General features: G+C 43.8%; 1 protein-coding gene across 5 annotated transcripts; it reads right to left on the bottom strand.

Annotated features, from left to right (window-relative positions):
* Positions 1 to 1,714: 1,714 nt before the first annotated feature.
* On the bottom strand, positions 1,715 to 24,169 carry LOC106561456 (BTB/POZ domain-containing protein 10-like). 5 transcript variants are annotated; one of them, XM_045688367.1, is made up of 10 exons: positions 24,020 to 24,135; positions 23,498 to 23,649; positions 17,263 to 17,343; positions 6,473 to 6,684; positions 5,661 to 5,976; positions 5,473 to 5,575; positions 4,146 to 4,266; positions 3,491 to 3,688; positions 2,998 to 3,108; positions 1,715 to 2,513 (listed from the first exon to the last, which is right to left on the bottom strand). In XM_045688367.1, the coding sequence occupies exons 4-10, from the start codon at positions 6,630 to 6,632 to the stop codon at positions 2,209 to 2,211; spliced, it is 1,314 nt and encodes a 437-aa protein (XP_045544323.1). In that variant the 5' UTR covers positions 6,633 to 6,684; positions 17,263 to 17,343; positions 23,498 to 23,649; positions 24,020 to 24,135; the 3' UTR covers positions 1,715 to 2,208. The 5 variants fall into 5 exon arrangements, with proteins under 5 accessions (XP_045544323.1, XP_013980913.1, XP_013980915.1 ...); XM_014125438.2 differs by lacking the exon at positions 17,263 to 17,343 and having other exon boundaries at positions 24,020 to 24,169; XM_014125440.2 differs by lacking the exons at positions 17,263 to 17,343; positions 23,498 to 23,649; positions 24,020 to 24,135 and adding an exon at positions 10,647 to 11,102.
* Between the last annotated feature and the right edge of the window lie 758 nt (positions 24,170 to 24,927).

Genomic DNA, 24,927 nt, shown 5'->3' with positions numbered 1-24,927 from the left:
ACAGATGGGGGGTAATTCATTCACATATGATATTGCAACACTTTGACAGTTCTATCTTGGCGGAAAATATTATAGTTAGAGATGGAGATTTCAGGGTTTTTGGTGGTTTTCCTAAACCAGGATTAAGACACGGCTAAGACATCCGGGTTGGCAGAGTGTGCTAAAGCAGTGAGTAAAACAAATTTAGGGAGTAGGCTTCTAATGTTAACATGCATGAAACCAAGGCTTTTAAGGTTACAGAAGTCAACAAATGAGAGGCATATTGAGCAGGGCTAGAGGCTCTACAGTGAAATAAGACAGTCATCACTAACCAGGACAGTAATGGACGAGGCATATTGATATTAGAGAGAGGCATGCGTAGCCAAGTGAACATATGGGTCCAGTGAGTGGTTGGGCTGACTGGGGACACGGCGATTCAGTTAGCAGGCCGATGTTAACAATGTTCAAATGTCACTCTCATACTATCAGAAGCATTCTGAACATGAATCCGAGGGTGGGTGAGTGAATCATTCAGGGAATTGCATGTAACGGAAGCAATTCAATTAATTTATTTCACAGATTTCCTCCATTGAGCATATTGGTGCAACGCTGGGATATTTTTATCATGTTGCCATCCAGTGGCAGAAATTCAGTCAGTCAGAGATAACAGGACTGCATTGCTAATGTGGTGGTGAGGAGAAACGCCTGGAAAGACAAACTGAGCTGATGGAAGCCAGTTAATTTCATCCGCACACAAGGATTGTAGATCATATTTGAAAATGTGAATATTAAAAGAGCAATATAACAGTTACTGGTTTTAAATCATTTGAATGAATGAGGAATATGTTACAGCCTTAAGATTAAGGAATCTGGCTTTGGAGGACAGGACACATTTTCCTACATTGAGAATTTTTAGAGAACCTTGCATTCAATAAAGGTATGTTCTGCTTGATACTCATGCAACGTGTAAGCAATACCAGTCACCACTGCTAGATACCTTGACATCCAGCAGCTGCTGACCATCAACACAGTAGCTGTTGACTACTTAAAGGCCCCGTGCAGTCAAATGTGACTTCTGTGTTTTATATAGGTTGGAATAATACTGTGAAATTGTGAAAATTATAATACCCTTTTAGTGTAAGAGCTGTTAAGAAAGACCGCCTGACATTTCGGCCTGTTTTTGTTGGGATGGCGTTTTGGCCTGCCTGGTGTCATCACCAGGTGGCAAATTAGTTAGACCAATAAGAGTTCCAAACCTCTGCCAAGAACAGTTTTCAGTTTTTCCCTCCCAACACAGACCACTTCCAGCAAAACTTATTGTTGAGAAATAGCTTTTTGCTAAGAAGCTGTTTCTTTAATTGAAAACAATCACAATAAGGTACTTAGTTATCCACAAATAATTTGATATTGAGATAAAAACAGCTACATTGGACCTTTTAAGTTCAGTATACAAGCTATTGATGACTGAGCCAGCTGATAAGGTGCGACTATGTTAGGCTTGCTCTCCAGTTTCAAGTGTTGGACCATATTGGATCTTTACGCTCCATTGACTAAGTAGGAGTGGCTAATGAACAACGTGTCAGCTTAGCTTAGGTCCTCTACAGCACAAGCAGACATTGCAAATGTATAGCAATGTGATAAGAAAAACAAATTGACAATTAAATAATATATTATACGCATTGACAAATTGGGATACGATTCTCAATCGAACTGATGGAGTCATGAATGATGAATGTGAGATGAATACAAATGTATTTATTCTGAGACCAAAGCATCACAGCGAGGCTTCCCTGGTGGTGGACTACCTATAGTAAGATTCTAAATCCGCACCGCCATACCACATGACCAGGGGCAGGGAACCCTTTAGGAACTACAGTACTGTAACTGTACACAGCAGCACTACACACACAGCTCATCACATGAGGACCCACAGACAAGTTTATTGTGATACAATCTGCTTTTTTCCCCCTTCAAAATGAAAAGAATACGTCAAATATTCTTGATAAAAATAAATCTCCTTTGGTTAGTTAAAAAAAACAGTGCAGACAGTGCAATGAGGCAATCGTTTACTGTGTGCTTTGCTTCTCCTTCCTTGGCTATTGACAGTATATACCAGTTATCTTTTGAGGCTTGTAAAGGCAATGTGGTTTCTGCTGCCCAACTTCCTTGTCACTACAGTGCTCTGTGGAGGGAGAAGAGGGTGGAGTGGAGGGGGACGGGGGCCCAGTCTCAGACAGCCGGTGAGGGGGCGTCTGGGTCTGGCTCGTAGTGGTAGCTTGGCTGAGGCTGGATGTCCAGTTCGTCCACCTGAGGACCAGGGTGCATGTTGACCAGCTGGTCCTGGGGAATGTCTGCAGCGGCGGCTGCCAGGTTGGTGATGGACTTGCTCTTCACACACTGGAAGTCAACATGGCGACTCTTGCCCTCCTCCTTCTCCCAGGACATGCGGATGAAGGGCCTCTGGACGTAGTTGTAGATTACCTCTGGCCGGCTGCCGGGACGCTTCTTCACCTTCTCCTTGTAGGTGGGGTAACCTGGGAGGATAAAAACAGACATTTTGGTTTAGGAGTTAGTGACATTAACGTTTTCTGTTCAAATACTTCTCATCTTATAAAAAAAAAAATGGATTGGTTAATAAAACAATTGTATTAAATGCATGATGTTGTATTAGAAGTATATTTATACAAAAAGTGTGGTCTTCAATATTTTTTACCCAGTTGGGGTAACCCTTTAGGCTATATTGAGTTGCTCTTACACCTGCAATAACACGTTTATTACTGTACTAGTAACAACATTGTCACATGCTGTAACATAGTAATAGGGCCTGTTAGTATTACATACTAATAATGGATGAGTGATTCTGGTAATTACAGGATTACTATGCAGGCTTAAGAGTAACTAGTGTAACTAGTGTTACTCTTAAGTGTTATCAGAAATTGTATAGACATGAAAGTAAAACTTCTTGATTGACATTATGTGCAACAAGGAATAAGGCAGTTTAGTGATGATCCACCATACCTTCAATTCCTAGTCTGATTTTCTTAAGTCCTCTTTCTTTTAATACTGATTTGGCAACGTCACGATTCTCTATGTACTTGAAGAATCTGTACAGTTTTGTGCTGTATATAACTGTAAAGAAAAATGAAAAAGTATTATAGTTTATATAATTAAATGTCATACATATTCTATGTAAAATAACACAGGCATTCAGCAATACAGATAAAGCTGGTGAACCAGTGCACTCAGTCTATTTCCTGTGTTTTGTATCATATTTGTACAACAGCTGATGAAACACTTGTTTATTTTTTACCACTTTAATGAAAAACCATCACAGTAAGTAACTTGTTACCCAGAACTAATGCACTGGCCCTTTAACATGTCATCCCAGTCAATTATAATCTCGGGCAATTCTTTTCACAGCGATACAAACCACTCATGCGTGACTTGATGAAATGGCTTGCTTGTAAACTACTATATCAACAGAGCCAGTGACGTGAATGACCTGACTCACTCTGAGAATACTCCTCTCCCATCTGCGGAGGGTACTCCTCATCCCAGTCCACCACGTCGTCGTCTGTCAGGACCACTACGTGACACTCCCTCTCTCCGTTCTGGGCGCTGGCCACCATCAGAGGCAGCACCATCTCCTCTAAGTAAAACTCAAACTGACGCCTCGCCCCATCATTGGACAGCTCGTGCATGAGTGCACCTGGAAAATAGGAGCAGGTAGAGTGAGACAACAAAACTTAGCTTATATTTCAGGGTGAGAACTACACTCAAGCATGCGCGCGCGCGCGCACACACACACACACACACACACACACACACACACACACACACACACACACACACACACACACACACACACACGGAAAACTAGACACATACACATTTAAAACAATGTCAATCAATAGCCCACATTGTGGAAACTCTGCAATCACCTGACATGCATCAAACCTGTAAGCTAATACTGACTTAGTTTCAGAGCTGTGACACCTGCTCACCCACAACATGTCAACACCTCCACAACACCAAACACACAGCAGGCTAAATAAACCTAGCATCGAATACAGAACAATGATATGGAATGAAATATTACATGTCTTTTATCTTGGCATTATAATGAGAAAAAGAGGGTCTGATGGCATATAGCTATATACACTCACTGAGGTCTCTACACTTGATGGTGCTGTAGTCGAAGGAGATGCAGAGGTAGTCACATGCTTCTCTCAGCTCGGGAATGGAGATACCATCAGGACAGCGGATTATCCCAGATTTGTAGTAATCCTGCCATTTAAAAATCACACAGGAAAAACCAACAGGCAGCCATCACGGAGGCTGCTCTGCGCACACACAGAACAGAGCCTTCAGACAACAGCAAACGGCAGTGACGTCACTGCCTTCCTACCACCCCCACAGACCCATTTACAGCCAGAGAAACATGGAGATCATTCAAGTATAACACTGAAAAGAAAATGGATGGAGGCTGCAGCAGCAACGCTGGGCTATTCACAAGATAGTGCCTGAAACGGCTGTTAGCTTACTCTGTGCCCTGAATGCTAATGCTGCCAGCCATATTTTTCCTCTCTCCCTGCTGTTTTAGTCGGGTCGCCTTTGGCGGTAGAGCTCTTCACATGCCGAGCACAGATCTGTACAACGAGACTGTTCAATACTGACAATCCAAGATAAGCCTTGAAATCAAACAAAGAAGTGCATTCACCATGTTCTTGAGTCCCGACTATCCACATTAGCCTCTCCCCCCCATACAAATAGGCATAGAGATGCGAAATTGCTATGCTGACATGCGAGAACAACGTACAGCCTGTGAGTCACACAGAAAGCTGCTCTTGAGCCTGAAATAACATCCAGAAACCCTATGATACGCACACAAACAGATGCCATTACCTGGTTGTTCTCCTCCCCTGTGTCTCTGGAGAGTTAAGTGGAACAGCGGGGCGAACAAACACAAAAATGAAAGCACTAGCATGTTGTACAGCATTAGTATCTCTGATCCCGGTCAATGTGCCTTATGTAACACTGATTATCTGCCCTGCATTTCCACACTTCCGCAAAATACACAATATATCAGACGGACAACCTCAGAGATTGTTTGTGAACAATCTTATTTGTCAAGGTATTACTAGAAAGTAATTGCATACAAATGCACTATAAGCCCTTGAACAATATGGAAATTATGCTGCAACCATATGCAAATAAAATATGTATTGACCCCTATACATTTGGCCACTTCCCAATCTCTGGTAATTGAATAATAAAAGGTGCTTGTTTTAGAAAGGTCAGAACACTGAATGCCTATTCTTCTTCTTAATAAAATATATAGGGGATGGGGATAGAAGGATCTATGAGAGAACGTATTTTCCATTCCAGTCATTAATGACGCAGCAGCGTAATCCTTCACTTCGTCAATACCAACCCATCTCTGGGGACATTAGGTGAAACTGTATGACATTATCAAACCACAATGAGTCTTACCAGGATGGCTCTGAAAACAGTTGAGCTGATTCCATCTGCCACCTCAAATTCCCCTTTGTCATTGGGCCTGGTAAAATTGTATTCCCTTCCGGATCCAAACATTCTACGAGAGAGGAAAACATTTGGTTTGAAATTAACTATCCCTTTAATTTTCTGTAATATCCCTTTGATAAAATATTTTGCTGTACCTTCCCAGCATGGTGTTGGGCTGAGCAGTGAAGATAGCCGGGTCCACCACGAAGCGGGTGTTGTCCACGATCAGAGTGACCCTCTCGGCCGTCCGTAACGTGCGCGCCCCCTCCTTGGCGTTCTCATAGACGTAGATGAGGTCACAGGGGCTGTGGACGTGTCCGTGGCCCAGGCCCTTACAGTGGGCCTCTTTGCTGAACAGGCTGCTCCTGCTGCTGCTCACTGCGATGCAACTGGGCCCCACCAACATCATGGCCCTAGGCGGCCGAGGGCTTGACGACCTGGAGGAAGAACCACCCTCGCCCCGCTCACGATCTGGAAGAGACAAACAGACAGAGTACCGTAGGTAAGGCTCTAACATTGCGGTCTCATCACACTGTTGCTGGTTGCCATAAGGATGAAAAAAGGCATTGAAAGCTTTCGCAAGAGCCAAAATGCTTTCCTTTCAAGGCTTGATTATTCAACTGTTACTGTAGTAATTTAAACATCATTCAGTTCGGCCATTGGCTTAATTCCCAGAGTGGGTCTAGACTGAGTAGCAGTCATATGACTACCATGGCTCCGCCTCTGGGTGAGGCTTTAAGAAGATTTCTACGTGATGAAACTACTTCAGACACTGATTTTGTGTAGTTAGAAAGGGCCTCAATCTAACAGCTGGACCTGAGGCATCTGAGACAGCCTTGTTACGTCAGTGTCTCATCATTACACTGTGTGGTTCTGTCGCATAGCAGTACTGGATTACAGAATGAGCAACGGGTACAGCCAGGGTGTTGTTCCAGTGATGGAGATGAAACACTGGGAAGCTACTCACCACTGTTGTGCTGTCGGGTGGGCGAGGTGATATTCCTGATGCAAGGGGTCAGCTGACCCTCGCTCCTCTCGTGGGAGGAGTCTCGGGAGCGGTCGCTGGAGCGCCGGCGGTCACTGTCCCTGCAGCGGTCGAGGCCTCCGCTGGCGCCATGCAGGTTCATGTCGACTAGGTCGGCCTCCAGTTGTGGGACTGCTGGGAGGCGGGGCTGGGCACTGAGAGAGGAGAAGATCACACACACCCAGTCAGAGATACACACATGAGCACTGAGGGAAAAGTGAACATTTTGCATGCTTCTCTGCAGAGAAAAGTGGGTAAAAGCCTGCAGTAAACTCATGTGAATCCTCTGTGTGAGAGGTTGAATGTTTTTTTTGTAGTGCTGACCGCTGCAGAAAGATTGCCAATACAACACTACTGCTTGCTGCCTGCAGCTCGAGCCCTATACTCTGAGAAACACATTAGGGAATGAATCCATGTGAAACAATCCCATTGAACTCCCCACTTAACTGTGGGGACAACACATAAATTGGACTATTACTCCTCTTGAGTGGCCTTTGTAAAATCTGAAATATTACACTGATGAAACAGACTACCCACAATGCCTGAAGTACCAATAATAATTTGTTCTTAACTGACTTGCCTAGTTAAATGAAGGTTAAATAAAATAAAAAATAAATCAAACCAAACACCTTCAAAAATAATATTTATTTCCCATTGAAGTATTTAAACGTTAAACTCTGTCTGTTGCAGAAGAGCCTTTCTACAGGGAAATTGAGAAACTGGTCATCCCATTGAGACAAGCAGAGACAGAAGCAGGAAGCATTGTTCTGTTATCTGCAGCAGCCTCTTTACCTCTGAAACCACTCTCACACCGTCTGGTTTGTCTAGTCTGGCCAGCATGCCATACAGAAGGTCTCCCTAATAAAGAGCGGCTCCTGCCCCAGGGACGTGATTATGAAATATGATGAGGCTGAAGTGAATGCCCTTGGAGAGAATGGACTAGAGAGAGCAGCACATTGAGGAACCCTCAAAGACAGGAGAGCTTTAAAGAAACTGCTTTATAGTCCCTCTAATGGATGACGTCCGTCCACCTTCTAGTTCCCCATAGAAAACTGTGTCCAGTCAACCGTAACAGGGTCTGACATCTGAGTTCGCTGCCTCCTCCACTGATGGAGTCCCAGAGAATGAGAAAAATCACAGACCTGGGGGACTGACTGGCTGACTCAGAGCAGCAGAAATCAGTCATTTCACTACATGTGGAGAACAACCAACTTACTTCATGCGGCAAAATAAGGCAGAATGTCATGTTATTCAATTTTGTGTCCAAATAATTGCTGTCTATATTTTGGCAGTGGCTGAATGGATGCTAAACAGTGGTCCAGGATGCTAGCTCCCATCATGCAGTATGCAGGTCAGAGCCAGGCAGGCCTGCTCTACAGTATGCGAGTCCCCTGCACTTTGAGCAGCTTGTCCTCATTACTGCACCAGTAAAGAACACTGCCATGTAAACAAAAACTGAACCAAAAAACAATGAGTAGACTTTCCCCAGATGGTGTGTGGACTTTATCCTTTTGAGAAATCTGAATAATAATTTTTTTAATCATTAGGTTGGGGAATGTGATTAAAAGCATTGGACAGCATTGGAGATGTCCGTGAATGTAGGATTCCATAACAGGCTGGTTATGGAATGGTGCCCCTATTGCACTCAGCAGAAATTCAGGTCAGCAAACACAGCAGCATCAACCCCTTTAGGCTATCTACTCGACCTATTATCTACAATAGTTTGGCATAATTAGAATTTTTAATATAGGGTAGAATGTCCAACAGGAAGGATTTTTGACCAGATTGTTTAATGTATAAAACAAATCTTCTTCCAGTGCAAGAAGCAGGCAAGTCTAGCACGATCTGCAAACAATGGATCAGTGAGAGCGATATCGTTCATCTCATCTTTCATGCAGCAATACAAAGCTATATCCATCCACATATCAATGGCTCCCGCGATTACCTCACATAGAATCTTGAAAATAGCATTTTTTTCCACGAAATAACTTGGGATGCAAATTGCATGGTTGAATATTATATGACTGTGATAAGAGAAAAAAATCCACAGATGCACTTGTGTTATAGGCGTCTGCAGCATTGAGTCCCGTTACTTAAAGAAAAAGGTCCCATCAATAATTTAGAGCACTGAGTGCTGACACTGCTACTTTGATGTTAAACAGAGAAGAATGCACGCTAGTGTCGAGGGTTTAACCCTTTACAAAAAGGTATATAAATAAACCCTATGCGTTCTGATCGGCAAACCAAGAAATTAGACACTTCCCTTTTAAAGACACACTCAGTCTTGCTTTATTTTCCCCTTTCCACATTGCTATTCATTAGAATGCGTGGAAAAGCCGCATAAAAAACAAACACATCGAATTAATATTGACAAAATATAGGAAATCAACATATGCCATAAGAAACAGAATGAATGGGATGATGAGCATACCTACCCGTCTGTATCGCACGGCAAATTAAAGACAAAGCAGCACGGGATGAGCTGAGGGATGAAAGCACAAAGGACTTGGGCTCCTCCGAACAATGCAGGCTTGCCAGCCGGTTTAGCATAGTTGGGCATTACTTTCGAACTTCAGCATTATTTCGTAGACTCCGATTCAACTTTCTAGCTGTGAGAGCACAGCCTGAAAATTCTCTTTCAAAAAGACTCGATCGCACCAATAACAAACAAAAAAATTGAGACAGGAGGACCAGTCATTCAATTCAGACAGGGAGACCCGTAGATATGAATGGCTGTGCGCTTTTTTTCCCACGAAATCGAGTGAGCCACACACAGAGCAACCCTCCTGACGTAGGCGTAGCCCGACCTCCCTGTCTACTCTCCTGATCATACCTCAGTGGTCCTGATACTGCCCGAGTTGACACGATTCTACTTAGCAGCATCAAGCAGCATGGCTTGGCTGATTAAATAAAATAGCTGGCTTATGAAGGACATGACAGAGCACCATTTGACCTCTGGACTTGACTTGGCTGTCAACGAATATGCCAATATGTGCTTAAAATGTGTTCTGTTAGTTGATGTTAAATGATGTAATTTGAGCTAGAGATGTTCTTATAATGATTGACTCCACAGATAAGGGCTATGATTGACAGAGGTGTGTGGGGATTTTTTGAGTAGTCTATCCAGAGAGGTAGGGCTACAACAATAGATGTATCAAATGATACCCAACGCTTTGACACATGGTGCATATTGTGGACTATTAATCATGTCATTCTCTTGCTTAATAAACACTTCATAACACTATTTTGATATTTGTATTTAATCTATAGGCTACTTTTCATTGTCTGAATTAAAATAATGTATCCAAATATACTTAGCAGCTTCTTATTCCATTATCAAAAAGCCTGTTAATGCATGCAGATGTCAAATTATTGATTGAATCTGTACATGTTTACAATTATTGCAATTTGCAATGCAAGTGTAAGCTCGATTTTCAGTGAGTGTTTAGGTGGAAGAAGAAACATCAATATGGTTGTCGTCATTGGGCTTAACTGGTGGACCTTTGTGCATCTCTTCCACATGAGGGAATAGCCATAGCCGTAGACCAGGGGTAGACAACTAAATTCAGCAGCAGGCCAATTTTTGTCAGAGTGGCTCGTCAGGGGGCCAAACCCGGACGACGCTGGGCCAATTGTGTACCGCCCTATGGGACTCCCAATCACGGCATGATATGATACAGCCTGGAATCAAACCAGGGACTGTAATGATGACTCTTGCACTGAGATTCAGTGCCTTAGACCACTGCGCCACTCGGGAGCCCAAGTGTATGAAATAAACACTATTATAAACTGGGTGGGTCAAGCCCTGAATGCTGATTGGCTGACAGCCATGGTATATCAGACCGTATACCACCGGTATGACAAAACATTTATTTTTACGGCTCTAATTACGTTGGTAACTAGTTTATAATAGCAATAAGGCACCTCAGGGGTTTGTGATATATGGCCAATACTGATGGCGCTGATAGAGATGGCAGCTTCGCTTCAAGTCCTTAGGAAACGGTGCAGTAATTCGTTTTTTTATGTATTATTTCTTACATTGTTAGCCCAGAAAACCTTAAGTGTTATTACATACAGCAGGGAAGAACTATTGGATATTAGAGAGACGTCAACTTACCAGCACTACGACCAGGAATACAACTTCCCCAAAGCGGATCCTTTGTCTGCACCTCCCAGGGCATTTGAACTGATTCCAGAGGCCGACCCAAAACAACACCGTCGGAGGAGAGGGTGCCGGAGCGGTCTTCTACTGAAGCTTCGGATGCGCACACACCACCCACTGCTTCCGAGTATATTGCTCGCTAATGTCCCGTTCCTAGTTATCAAAGTCGCCGAAATTAGGGCAAGAGTTGTTTTCCAAAGAGATATTCAGGATTGTAATATACTCCGTTTCACAGAGACATGGCTAGCTGGGGACATGCTGTCAGAGTCCGTAGAGCAAACAAGATTTTCAGTGCATCGCACCGACAGGAACAAACATCTCTCTGGTAAGAAGAAGGGCGGGTTTGTACATTTCATGATTAATAACTCATGGTGTAATTGTAACAACATACAAGAACTCAAGTCCTTTTGTTCACCTGACCTAGAATTCCTCACAATCAAATGCCGACCGTATTCTCTCCCAAGAGAACTCTCCTCGGTTATCGTCACTGCTGTGTATATCCCCCTGCAAGCGGATACCAAGACGGCCATCAAGGAACTTCACTGGACTTTATGCAAACTGGAAACCATACATCCTGAGGCTGCATTTATTGTAGCTGGGGATTTTAACAAAGCTAATCTGAGAACAAGGCTACCTAAATTCTATCAGCATATCGATTGCAGTAGACGAGCGAGTAGCACACTCGACAACTGCTGCTCTTACTTCGACAATGCATACAAGGCCCTCCCCGCCCTCCTTTTGGCAAATCTGACCATGAATCCATCTTTTTGCTCCCCTTCAAAAGGCAGAAACTGAAACAGGAAGCGCCCGTGCTTAGGTCTATCCAACAGTAGTCTGACCAGTCGGATTCCACACTTCAAGATCGTTTCGATCACGTGGACTGAGATATGTTCCGGGTAGCCTCAGACAATAACATTGACGTATACGCTGACTCGGTTAGGAAGTGTATAGGAGATGTTGTACCCACTGTGACCATTAAAACCTTCCGTAACCAGAAACCGTGGATTGATGGCAGCATTCACGCAAAACTGAAAGCACGTACCACCGCATTTAATCATGGCAAGGCAACTGGAAACATGACAGAATACAAACAGTGTACTTATTTCCTCTGTAAGGCAATCAAACTAGCAAAGCGTCAGTATAGAGACAAAGTGGAGTTGCAATTCAACGGCTCAAACAGGAGACATATGTGGCAGGGTCAGACAATCACGGACTACAAAAAGAAAACCAGCCGTGTCGGACATCGACGTCTTACTCCCAGACAAATTAAACAACTTTCTTTCGCGCTTTGAGGACAATACAGTGCCACCGACACAGCCCGCTACCAAAGACTGTGGGCTCTCCTTCTCCGTGGTCGACGTGAGTAAAACATTTAAAACGTGTTAACCCTCGCAAGGCTGCCGGCCCAGACAGCATCCCTAGCCGCGTCCTCAGAGCATGTGCAGACCAGCTGGCTGGTGTGTTTACGGACATATTCAATCAATCCCTATCCCAGTTTGCTGTCCCCACATGCTTCAAGATGGCCACCATTATTCCTGTTCCGAAGAAAGCTAAGGTAACTGAACTAAATGACTATCGCCCCGCAGCACTCACTTCTGAAAGCATGAAGTGCTTTGAGAGACTAGTCAAGGATCATATCAACTCCACCCTACCTGTTACCCTAGACCCACTCCAATTTGCTTACCGCCCCAATAGGTCTACAGACGATGCAATCGCCATCACACTGCACACTGCACACAGCCCTATCCCATCTGGACAAGAGGAATACCTATGTAAGAATGCTGTTCATTGACTACAGCTCAGCATTCAACACCATAGTACTCTCCAAGCTCATCATTAAGCTTGAGACCCTGGGTCTCGACCCTGCCCTGTGCAACTGGGTCCTGGACTTCCTGACGGGCCACCCCAGGTGTTGAAGGTAGGAAACAATACCTCCACTCCGCTGATCCTCAACACTGGGGCCCCACAAGGGTGTGTTTACAGCCCTCTCCTGTACTCCCTGTTCACCCACGACTGTGTGGCCATGCACGCCTCCAACTCAACCATCAAGTTTGCAGACGACACTACAGTGGTAGGCTTGATTACCAACATCGACGAGACTGCCTACAGGGAGGAGGTGAGGGCCCTTGGAGTGTGGTATCAGGAAAATAACCCCTCACTCAATGTCAGCAAAACAAACATACATATCGGATGAACCATTTAGAAATTATAGAAGCTTTTGTACATAGTCCCCCCCATTTTCGGGCATCAAAAAACATTGGACAGTTTAACATAATGTAGAATAAAGTAATCATTGTTAATATTTGGTCGCATATCCTTTGCATGCAATGACTGCTTGAAGTCTGCGATGCATCGACATCACCAGACGCTGGGTATCTTCCCTGGTGCTGCTCTGCCAGGCGTGTACTGCAGCCATCTTCAGTTCCTGCTTGTTTCGGGGACTTATTGCCTTCAGTCTCCTCTTCACCATGTAAAATGCATGTTCAATTGGATTCAGATCCGGTGAATGACTCGGCCAGTCAAGAATTTTCCACTTTTTGGCCATCAAAATTCCCTTCGTTGCTCTATCAGTATGTTTAGGGTCATTGTCTTGTTGCATGATGAAGTGCCGTCCAATGAGTTTGGAGGCATTTGGTTTTATCTGAGCAGATAGAATATTTCTGTAGACTTCAGAATTCATTGTTCTACTTCTGTCTGCAGTCACATCATCGATGAAGACAAGTTCCCTGTTTCACTGGCAGCCATACAGGCCCAAGCCATAACACCCCCTCCACCATGTTTCACGGATGAAGTGGTATGCTTTGGATCATGGGCATGTCTTTTTTTTCCTCCACACTTTCCTCTTTCCATCACTCTGGTACATGTTAATCTTTGTCTCATCTGTCCACAATACTTTTTTCCAGAACTCTTGGGGCTCTTTTAGGTGCTTTTCAGCAAACTGTAATCTCGCCTTTATGTTCTTCAGGCTTATCAGTGGTTTGCATCTTGTAGTGTACCCTCCGTAGTCCTGCTGGTGTAGTGTTCTACGTATGGTATACTTTGACACATCTATACCTGCATCCAGGAGAGTGTTTTTGATCTGTTGGGCTGTTGTCAGGGGGGTTTTCTTCAACATAGAGAGTATTCTCCGGTCATCCACTACAGTGGTCTTCCTCAGTCTACCGGGTCTTTTGACATAATTGAGTTCACCGGTTGTTTTTTTCTTGTTAATGATGACCCAAACTGTTGACTTGGGCATGCCCAGGGTTTTTGCAATGTTCCTGATTGATTGATTTTCATTTCTGAGCCTTATGACGGCCATCTTCATTTGCATCCACACTGCTGTCTTCCTCATGTTGTCACACCCCAACAACAACCTCCAAAGACAATAGCAAAGTCTAGAATCAATACTATTCATGAACAGCTCTCCTGCATTCACTAACGACACAAATGAATACACCTGCCTAACGACACACATCTGTGAAGCCAATTCAACAAATACTTGTAGTACCTTAAAATGGTGGGACCATGTACAAAAGGTGCTGTCATTTCTAAACGGTTCATCCGATATGTATGAAAATACCCTCAAATTAAAGCTGACAGTCTGCACTTCACCCTCATTGTCACTGTATCCTTTCAAACTCAAAGTGCTAGAGTACAGAACCAAAATAACAAAACAATGGTCACTGTCCAATGAATTATGGTGCTCACTGTATATATTCTCATCCCATTCCTTTACTAGATTGTGTGTATTAGGTTTTGTTGTGGAATTGTTAGATATTACCTGTTAGATACTGCTGCACTGTCGGATCTAGAAGCATAAGCATTTCGCTACACTCGCAATAACATCTGCTAACCATGTGTATGTGACCAATAAAATTTGATTTTAATATACCACGGCTAAGGGCTGTGTCCTAAGAACAGCCCTTAGCCATGGTATATTGGCCATATTCCACATCTCCTCGGGCCTTATTGCTTAAATATACATTGATTAGAGTCAATACATGTTAGAATCATCTTTGGCAGCGACTATGGGTCTGGGGGGGACAATGCAAAAATCTGGGAAGCCATTTGATTAGCTGTTCAGGAAACATATGGCTTGGGGTAGAAGCTGTTATTAAGAAGCCTTTTGGACCTATACCTCGTGCTCCGGTATCGCTTGCATTGCAGTAGCAGAGAGAACAGTCTATGGCTAGGGTGGCCATTTTTAGGGCCTTCCTCTGACACCGCCTGGTATAGAGGCCCTGGATGGCAGGAAGCTTGGCCTCAGTGATGTACTGGGCCATATGCACTACACTCTGTAGTGCCTTGCGGTCGGAAGCCGAGCAGTTGCCATACCAGGCGGTGATGCAACCCATCAGGATGCTCTCGATGGTGCAGCTGTATAACCTCTTGAGGATCTGAGAACCCATGCCAAATCTTTTCAATCTCCTGAGGGGGAAAAGGTGTTGTCGTGCCCTCTTCACAACTGTCTTGGTGTGTTTGGACTACTTGGGGCGGCAGGGTAGCCTAGTGGTTAGAGTGTTGGGTTAGTAACTGAAAGGTTGCAAGTTCAAATCCCTGAGCTGATAAGGTACAAATTTGTCGTTCTGCCCCTGGACAAGGCAGTTAACCCACTGTTCCTAGGCCGTCATTGAAAATAAGAATTTGTTCTTAACTGACTTGCCTTGTTAAATAAAGGTAAATTTAAAAAAATGATAGGTTGTTGTTGTTGTGTGATGTGGACACCATGGATCTTGAAGCGCTCAGCCTGCACCACTACAGCCCTGTTGATGAGAATGAGGGTGTGCTTGGACTCCCTTTCCTGTAGTCCTTTGTCTTCATCACATTGAGGTTATGTTATCCTGGCACCACACTGCCAGGTCTCTGACTTCCTCCCTATAGGCTGTCTCATCATTGTCGGTGATCAGGCCTGCCACTGCTGTGTTGTTGGCAAACTTGATGGTGTTGGAGTTGTGCTTGGCCATGTAGTCATGGGTGAACAAGGGAGTACAGGAGGGAACTGAGCGGGCACCCCTGAGAGGCCCCCGTGTTGAGGGTCAGCCTGGCAGATGTGTTGTTACCTATCCTTACCACCTGGGGGCGGCCCGTCAGGAAGTCCAGGATTCAGGTGCAGAGGGAGGTATTTAGTCCCAGGGTACTTAGCTTAGTGATGAGTAGTCAATGAACAGCATTCTCACGTAGGTGTTTCTTTTGTCCCGGTGGGAAAGGGCAGTGTTGAGTGCAATAGAGATTGCATCATCTGTGTATCTGTTGGGGTGGTATGCAAATTGGAGTGGGTCTAGGGTTTCTGGGTTAATGGTGTTGATGTGAGCCATGAACTGCCTTTCAAAGCACCTCATGGTTATAGACGTGAGTGCTACGGGTCAGTATGGTGGTCTGCTTGAAACATGTTGGTATTCCAAACTCGGTCAGGGACAGGTTGAAAATGTCAGTGAAGACACTTGCCAGTTGGTCAGCGCATTGTCAGAGTACATGTCCTGGTAATCTGTCTGGCCCAGCAGCCTTGTGAATTTTGACCTGTTTGAAGATCTTACTCACATTGGCTACGGAGAGCGTGATCACACAGTCGTCAGGAACAGCTGATGCTCTCATGCATGCTTCAGTGTTGCTTGCCTCGAAGCGAGCATAGAAGTCATTTAGCTCATCCGGAAGGCTCGTGTCACTGGTCAGCTCGCGGCTATGCTTCCCTTTGTAGTCCGTAATAGTTTGCAAGCCCTGCTACATCCGACGAGCGTCAGAGCCGGTGTCGTATGATTCAATCTTAGTCCTGTATTGACGCCTTGCCTGTTTGATGGTTCGTCGGAGGACATAGCGGGATTTCTTATAAGCGTCCGGGTTAAAGTCTGGCTCCTTGAAAAGGGCAGCTCTACCCTTTAGCTCAGTGCGGATGTTGCCTGTAATCCATGGCTTCTGATTGGGTTATGTACGTACGGTCACTGTGGGGACAACGTCATCGATGCACTTATTGATGAAGCCAGTGACTGATGTGGTGTACTCCTCAATGCCATCGGAAGAATCCCGAAACGTATTACAGTCTGTGCTAGCAAAACAGTCCTGTAGCTTCGCATCTGCATCACCTGATCACTTCCGTATTGAGCAAGTCACTGGTACTTCCTGCTTTAGTTTTTGCAGGAATCAGGAGGATGGAATTATGGTCATATTTGCCAAATGGAGGGCGAGGGAGAGCTTTGTACACATCTCTGTGTGTGGAGTAAAGATGGTCTAGAGTTTTTTCCCCTCTGGTTGCACATGAAACATGCTGGTAGAAATTAGGTAAAAAGTATTTAAGTTTCCCTGCATTAAAGTCCCCGGCCACTAGGAGCACTGCCTCTGGATGAGCATTTTCTTGTTTGCTTATGGCCTTATACAGCTCATTGAGTGCGGTCTTAGTGCCAGCATCGGTTTACGGTGGTAAATAGACAGCTACGAAAAATATAGATGAAAACTCTCTTGGTAAATAGTGTGGTCTACAGCTTACCATGAGATACTCTACCTCAGGCGAGCAAAACCTAGAGACTTCCTTAATAATATTACATTTTGTGCACCAGCAGATATTTACAAATACACAGACCACCACCCTTTGTCTTACCGGAGACAGCTGTTCTATCTTGCCGATGCACCGAAAACCCAGCCAGCTGTATGTTATCCATGTTGTCGTTCAGCCACGACTCTGTGAAAAATAAGATATTACAGTTAATGTCCCGTTGGTAGGATAGTCTTGATCGGAGCTCATCCATTTTATTATCCAATGATTTGCACGTTGGCTAATTGGACTGATGGTAGAGGTGGAGTACCCACTTGTCGTCAGATCCTTACAAGGAACCCCAACCTACATCCCCAATATCTGTCTCTTCTTCCTGCGAATGACAGGGATTTGGGCGTTGTCAGGTGTCTGAAGTAAATCCTTCACATCTGACTCGTTAAAGAAAGAATCTTTGCCCAGCACGAGGTGAGTAATCGCTGACCTGATATCCAGAAGCTCTTTTCAGTCATAAGAGACAGTGACAGAAACATTATGTACAAAATAATTTACAAATAATGCGAAAACACACACACACAATAGCACAATTGTTAGAAGCCCGTAGTACAACAGCAGCCATCTCCTCCAGCGCCATCTCAATTTACAAGGCTTTTCATGTAGGCAAAAAAGTGTATCCCTTTGCCGTGTTTTTTGGGGCAATATTACTTTAGGGCTTTGTAACATACATATTCATGTTTATTCTGTATATTTGCATTCTTCTTTTCATTGTCATTTCAATCATTTTGGAGTCACTACAGTGTTGAGCCAGACTCAGTTTTCACCCATCACAGCCACTGAACTCACAGCCACTGTAGCTATTAAAAAATAAATAAAAATAACCACCAACGGCCTCATGGTGACATCCCTAAGCAGTTTCCTTCCGCTCCTGCAGCTCAGTTCAGAAGGACGACTGCATCTTTGATATGTCTGGGTGGTTTAATACATCATCCACAGAATAATAAGTAAATGGACCATGCTGAAAGATATATTCAATGTCTGATTGTTATTGTTACCCATCTACCAATCACTGTTCCCTGGTCTTTGTAGTTGAATTTGTGCTTGAAATGTAATACTTACAGATTTATGTATGGGCACAGAGGAAGGGGTAGTCATTAAAAAAAATCATGTCAACCCCTTATATTTCACACAGACTGAGGTCATAGACAGTCATTTGGAAAGTATTCAGACCCCTTGACTTTTTCCACATTTTGTTACATTACAGCCTTATTCTAATATTGTTTATTGTCGCCCCCCCCTCCCCCCAAACTACACACAATACTCCATAATGACAAACATTTTTTAAATACACATTTACATAAATATTCAGACCCTTTACTCAGTACTTTGTTGAAGCACCTTTGGCAGCAATTACAGCCTCGAGTCTTCTTGGGTATGTGCTACAAGCTTGGCACACCTGTATTTGGGGAGTGTCTCCCATTCTTCTCTGCATATCCTCTCAAGCTCTCTCAAGTTGGATGGGGGAGCGTCGCTGCACAGCTATTTTCAGGTCTCTCCAGAGATGTTCGATCGGGTTCAAGTCCAGGCTCTGGCTGGGCTACTCAAGGACATTCACAGACTTGTCCCGAAGCCACTCCTGTGTTGTCTTGGCTGTGAGCTTAGGGTCGTTGTACTGTTGGAAGGTGAACCTCTGCCCCAGTCTGAGATCCTGAGCGCTCTGGAGCAGGTTTTCATCAAAGATCTATCTGTACTTTTTGCCGTTCATTTCTCCCTCAATCCAAACTAGTCTCCCAGTCCCTGCGGCTGAAAAACATCCCCACAGCAAGATGCTAGTTTCCTCCAGATGTGACGCTTGGCATACAGGCCAGCAAACATTTCTAAAAACCTGTTTTTGTTTGTAATTATGGGGTGTTGTGCGTAGATTTGAAGAAAACATTTAAGTTAATCAATTTTAGAATAAGGTTGTAATGTAATAAAATCTGGAAAAAGTCAAGAGTCTGAATACTTTCTGAATGCACTGTAACATGTATGCCAATATATGCCATATATGCTAAGCCAAATCTTACATCTGAACTATACAGAACAAAAATATAAACGCAACCTGTAAAGAGTCAGTCCCATTTTTCATGAGCTGAAATAAAAGATCCCAGAAATTTTCCATACGCACAAAAAGCTTATGGAGTAGTATTTATTTCTGTAATAAAGCCCTTTTGTGAGGAAAAACTCATTCTGATTGACTGGGCCTGGCTCCCCAGTGGGTAGGCCTATGCCCTCACAGGCCCAGCCATGACTACGCCCCTGCCCAGTCATGTGAAATCCATAGATTAGGGCCTGTGACTGATTTCCTTCTATGAACTCTAATTCAGTAAAATATTTGAAATTGTTGCATGTTGCGTTTATATTTTTGTTCAGTATAATTTAGGCTTGCCTAAACAAAGGCGGAGAATACTTAAGCAATGACTATGTCTTACTAATTCAATGTATAAAAAAATAATATTTCATTGTATTGTGTAGATCAATGACCAAAAATGACATTTAAATCTATTTCAATCCCACTTTGTAACCCATTTTTTGCTACATTCCGGGTGATTTGTGTATTTCTTAACTAAAAATGTGGGGGCTTAAAACTGATTCCCGGGACGGTTTTGGCCCGTCTGTTGCTGACGCCTGCCGTAGACACATTTTTAGGTTGTTGTTGTCGTCGTCTAGGGCTGGCACAATAAATCCTATAAAATCGACAATTAGGGACAATAACCATGAACCACCACCAAAAAAAGTATAACAAATGTTCTTTTTTTTTGTAGGCCTAAAGGCCAAATCAGAGGTCTCCGGATATCCAAAGGACAAACCAATAACTGCAAATACTTGATCAGCAAATTGTATTTAGCATAGTGTTCAAATATGAAGATATTAGTGTAATAATGACCAAATGAAAGTTAAAAATCAAAATGGTGCTGTCTTCTTTTGGATAACATGACAAAATTTAATGAACATGCATTGCTTTCTGTGAGATGTGCAATGCTATTCATCAAGCACACACACAACACAGTAGTTGAAAGAGCAAGTAAGCAGATGCAGAGTTGCACCCCTTCTGAAAAAACCTACACTCGATCCCTCCGATGTCAACAACTACAGACCAGTATCCCTTCTTTCTTTTCTCTCCAAAACTCTTGAACGTGCCGTCCTTGGCCAGCTCTCTTGCTATCTCTCTCAGAATGACCTTCTTGATCCTAATCAGTCAGGTTTCAAGACTGGGCATTCAACTGAGACTGCTCTTCTCTGTGTCACGGAGGCTCTCAGCACTGCTAAAGCTAACTCTCTCTCCTCTGCTCTCATCCCTCTAGACCTATCTGCTGCCTTTGATACTGTGAACCATCAGATCCTCCTCTCCACCCTCTCCGAGCTGGGCATCTCCGGCGCGGCCCACGCTTGGATTGCGTCCTACCTGACAGGTCGCTCCTACCAGGTGGCGTGGCGAGAATCTGTCTCCGCACCACGTGCTCTCACCACTGGTGTCCCCCAGGGCTCTGTTCTAGGCCCTCTCCTATTCTCGCTATACACCAAGTCACTTGGCTCTGTCATATCCTCACATGGTCTCTCATATCATTGCTATGCAGATGACACACAATTAATCTTCTCCTTTCCCCCTTCTGACAACCAGGTGGCGAATCGCATCTCTGCATGTCTGGCAGACATATCAGTGTGGATGATGGATCACCACCTCAAGCTGAACCTTGGCAAGACGGAGCTGCTCTTCCTCCCGGGGAAGGACTGCCCGTTCCATGATCTCGCCATCACGGTTGACAACTCCCTTGTGTCCTCCTCCCAGAGTGCTAAGAGCCTCGGCGTGACCCTGGACAACACCCTGTCGTTCTCCACTAACATCAAGGCGGTGACCCGATCCTGTAGGTTCATGCTCTACAACATTCGCAGAGTACGACCCTGCCTCACACAGGAAGCGGCGCAGGTCCTAATCCAGGCACTTGTCATCTCCCGTCTGGATTACTGCAACTCGTTGTTGGCTGGGCTCCCTGCCTGTGCCATTAAACCCCTACAACTCATCCAGAACGCCGCAGCCCGTCTGGTGTTCAACCTTCCCAAGTTCTCTCACGTCACCCCGCTCCTCCGCTCTCTCCACTGGCTTCCAGTCGAAGCTCGCATCCGCTACAAGACCATGGTGCTTGCCTACGGAGCTGTGAGGGGAACGGCACCTCCGTACCTTCAGGCTCTGATCAGGCCCTACACCCAAACAAGGGCACTGCGTTCATCCACCTCTGGCCTGCTCGCCTCCCTACCTCTGAGGAAGCACAGTTCCCGCTCAGCCCAGTCAAAACTGTTCGCTGCTCTGGCACCCCAATGGTGGAAGAAGCTCCCTCACAACGCCGGGACAGCGGAGTCAATCACCACCTTCCGGAGACACCTGAAACCCCACCTCTTTAAGGAATACCTGGGATAGGATAAAGTAATCCTTCTAACCCCCCCTTAAAAGACTTAGATGCACTATTGTAAAGTGGTTGTTCCACTGGATATTATAAGGTGAATGCACCAATTTGTAAGTCGCTCTGGATAAGAGCGTCTGCTAAATGACTTAAATGTAAAAATGTAATAATAGGCTAATTCTGTCACGCCCTGATCTGTTTCACCTGTCCTTGTGATTGTCTCCACCCCCTCCAGGTGTTGCTTATTTTCCCTGGTGTTTTCATCCCTGTGATTCCTGTCTCTCTGTGCCAGTTCGTCTTTTATGTTCAAGTCAACCAGCGTATTTTTCCGGTGCGCCTGCTTTTTTATTCTCTCTTACTATTCCTCCCGGTTTTGACCTTTGCCTGTTTTTCTGGACTCCATTCCCGCCTGCCTGACCATTCTGCCTGCCCTGACCTCGAGCCTGCCTGCCATTCTGTACCTCTGGAACTCTGAACTGGTTTTGACCTTTTGCCTGTCCACGACCACTCTTTGCCTACCCCTTTCGGATTGTTAATAAACATCTTGGACTCTAACCATGCCTCCTGTGTCTGGGTCTCGCCTTGTGCCCTTATAAATTCAGTATCAGTCAGCTGCTCCTCTTCCGGTCTCTGCCCAGTGCCCCACAAACACCTCAGTTATCACACCTTCCACTTAAAAGGGATACTGCGAGATTCTGGCAACTTACCCAGAGTGAGAGGAACTTGTGGAAATCATTTTAATGTCTCCTAATACAGTATGAAAGAAGTTAGCAGTTGTTTCGCCAGCCAATAGTAATAAGCGTTAGCGTAATGACTGAAAGTCTACAGGTACGCTTCTGTATGATTTTGTCAAATAAACCACTGATACACTAAAACCCTACTCCACAATATTGTTCTACAACTGTAATTGCCATCGTATTGAAAATACTGTTCTCTAGTGCAGAAAATATACCCGCTGCAAATGTCAAACCTGTGCACACCCATCCTTTCTTTATGCCTGGTTTTATAAGAACACACAATGCAGGAGAAAGTCCAAACACCTTTTGAAAATGAGGCCCTAAGCTATCAGCACACGGTATGTGAGTCATGGATCTCTCTCAACCAATCATCAACCTTTTGGCCTAAACTCGGGAAGAACATGGAATTGAACCAGCACAAATTATTTAACTGTTTGTTTGTTACTGTCAATATTCAATAAAGAAACAAACACATTGTTACATTTCTAGGTCAGGGCAATTCCACGGTAACGGAATTATGCAGAGACTCTGATTTTTCACTTTTAAATGTATGCCAAACTAAAACCTTTTGATTTCAAAGTTTAACAAACCATGCAACTCTACGCACAATGTCTACTTTGAACAATTTACACAGTAAATAAAAACAAAAATTCTCAAAACTGTGCAGATGCAGTTTGGTAACAGAATTAGAATAACACTAAGGGAGATTTTACAGTAATTTCGTTACCAGACTGCATCTGCACAGTTTTTCCTGTAAATGTGTTATTGTAAAATTGTCAGTGGAAATTGTTAAAAGTAGTTCTTGTGCATTGATTTCAAAGTTTAACAAACCATAGAATTCTATGTTTTTTGTTTGGTATAGGCTAAATTTTAAAGTGACAAATCTGAGTCTCATCATAATTCCATTACCTTGGAATTGCCATAACTGCCTGTCATATTTCTGAATGTAAGTGAAAAAACATTGTCAACTTAAATAATGGCCACTTCAGAATGCGAGGTAATTCCTGAAACTAAACAATCTTATTCATATGTAAAAATGGTATTGGGCAGCTGTCTTGAATGCTGAACAATCAAGCATTTTCATGAGTCCTACTGTGCTGTCCTTGTTATACAATTATTTCTGTAAGTAACAATACAGTACTCTTCAGTAATAAATCCTAGTTTTATCACCTTGAGTGTCTGTGAAGACTACTTTCCCAGTTCTCAGTGTCGCTTGAGTTGTCCTCTAAATGCAGACAATCAGCCATCACAGGTAGGTAGGTAGGTAGGTAGGTAGGTAGGTAATCAATGAAGAATCAGCCACCACCAGCACTTATGACATCCTGTTAATAGAAAACATAGGCCTACATGTTTATTGTTCGCTTCACATTAGTTCAGGATTTCCCCAAACCCGGTCCTCGGGACCCCAAGGGGTGCACGTTTTGTTTTATTGCTCTAATACTACACATTTGATTCAAATAAATCAAATAATTATCAAGCTTTGAAAATTTGAAAAACCAACACATGCACTCCTTGGGGTCCCGAGGAAAGAGTTTGGGAAATGCTACATTAGTTGAAGAAACGTAAATTACATGCTATATATTATTACAACAACCAGAGCCTTCCATTGGCAAAGGTAACTTATTCTCTACCTAACGTTAGCGAGTTAGAATTCCTATACAACAAAAATAATGTAGTCTTGCGTTACCATACCTCCAAAATCACATCGTTGTCATGCCTCCCTTAGAGTTCTGGAGAATGTTGTATTGCAAAAACGGTTTGAAAGGTCCAACGGATCCCAGCGGGTAGATTTTAATTGGATGTTTCATTTCAAGAACCCTCCCCCACACGCCGGTGGAAGTGGTGCTGTGTGTTATGTGCGTCACTGTTTCCGGTCCGGGTAGTTCGTTTTCAAGCGTGGCCGACAATCTGCGATTTATATTTATTGAAATTGGATTACGCTGGTAAAGTCAAACATTACAACACGTTCTAAACCGCTTTGGTGACAAACACACTTTATTCCTTGTATCCATTCGTCCACATTAATGCTTGCTGCGCTTTGCAACCACAAAAAATTGTGACGATTAGCCATTATTTTGTTTTTGTAAGGAACCAAAAAACAGAGGCAGGGGGTAAACCTATTCAAGTAAATACATTTTTTTATGTTGCAAAATATTTAATTAGCCAGCTACAGTAGGCCACTTTGTAGGCGAAGTCAACTGAGCTGCTAGCTAGCCAACTTTACACACTGTTTAGCTAAGTTAATTAAATGTCATTAGCAAGCTATCTTGATGTAATCATTGTAAATTAAAAACAGTCTCCATGCATTTGTAGATAACAGCCATAGAAGAGGATGAAATTGCAGCTTCAGCTGTCAGTAAAGGGAGAGTGTAGACTACTATACTGGATAGGGCAGATCATTTTGTGGGAAGACATAAGGAAAAGAAATATCAATTTCCAGTCCCTAGAGGGTACAACTTTTAGGACAGAAATAATAGCAACATAATATTCCGTGCTGTCTAATTTGACTATAATGAAGTCTGTTTTGTTGTGATGTGTTCTGCCCTCAAATCTGAAAAGCTGTGAAAGCCAGTTTCAGATGAAGAGAGAGGTCCCAATGA

Source organism: Salmo salar, chromosome ssa10 (genome assembly GCF_905237065.1).
Source record: "Salmo salar chromosome ssa10, Ssal_v3.1, whole genome shotgun sequence".
In the NCBI taxonomy this organism is placed as follows: Eukaryota; Metazoa; Chordata; class Actinopteri; order Salmoniformes; family Salmonidae; genus Salmo; species Salmo salar.
Note: the sequence above shows the minus strand (reverse complement) of the source record. Positions and strands in the feature narration are given on the sequence as shown.

Bases quoted from the DNA above. Each gene is read 5' to 3' on its own strand.
- LOC106561456 (XM_014125436.2), bottom strand. From the start codon at position 9,089: ATGCCCAACTATGCTAAACCGGCTGGCAAGCCTGCATTGTTCGGAGGA. The intron at 6,685-8,964 runs GTAGGTATGCTC...CTCCTCTCTCAG, and splicing joins TTGCCGTGCGATACAGACGG to TGCCCAGCCCCGCCTCCCAG. The intron at 3,109-3,490 runs GTGAGTCAGGTC...TTTTCTTTACAG, and splicing joins GGGAGAGGAGTATTCTCAGA to TTATATACAGCACAAAACTG.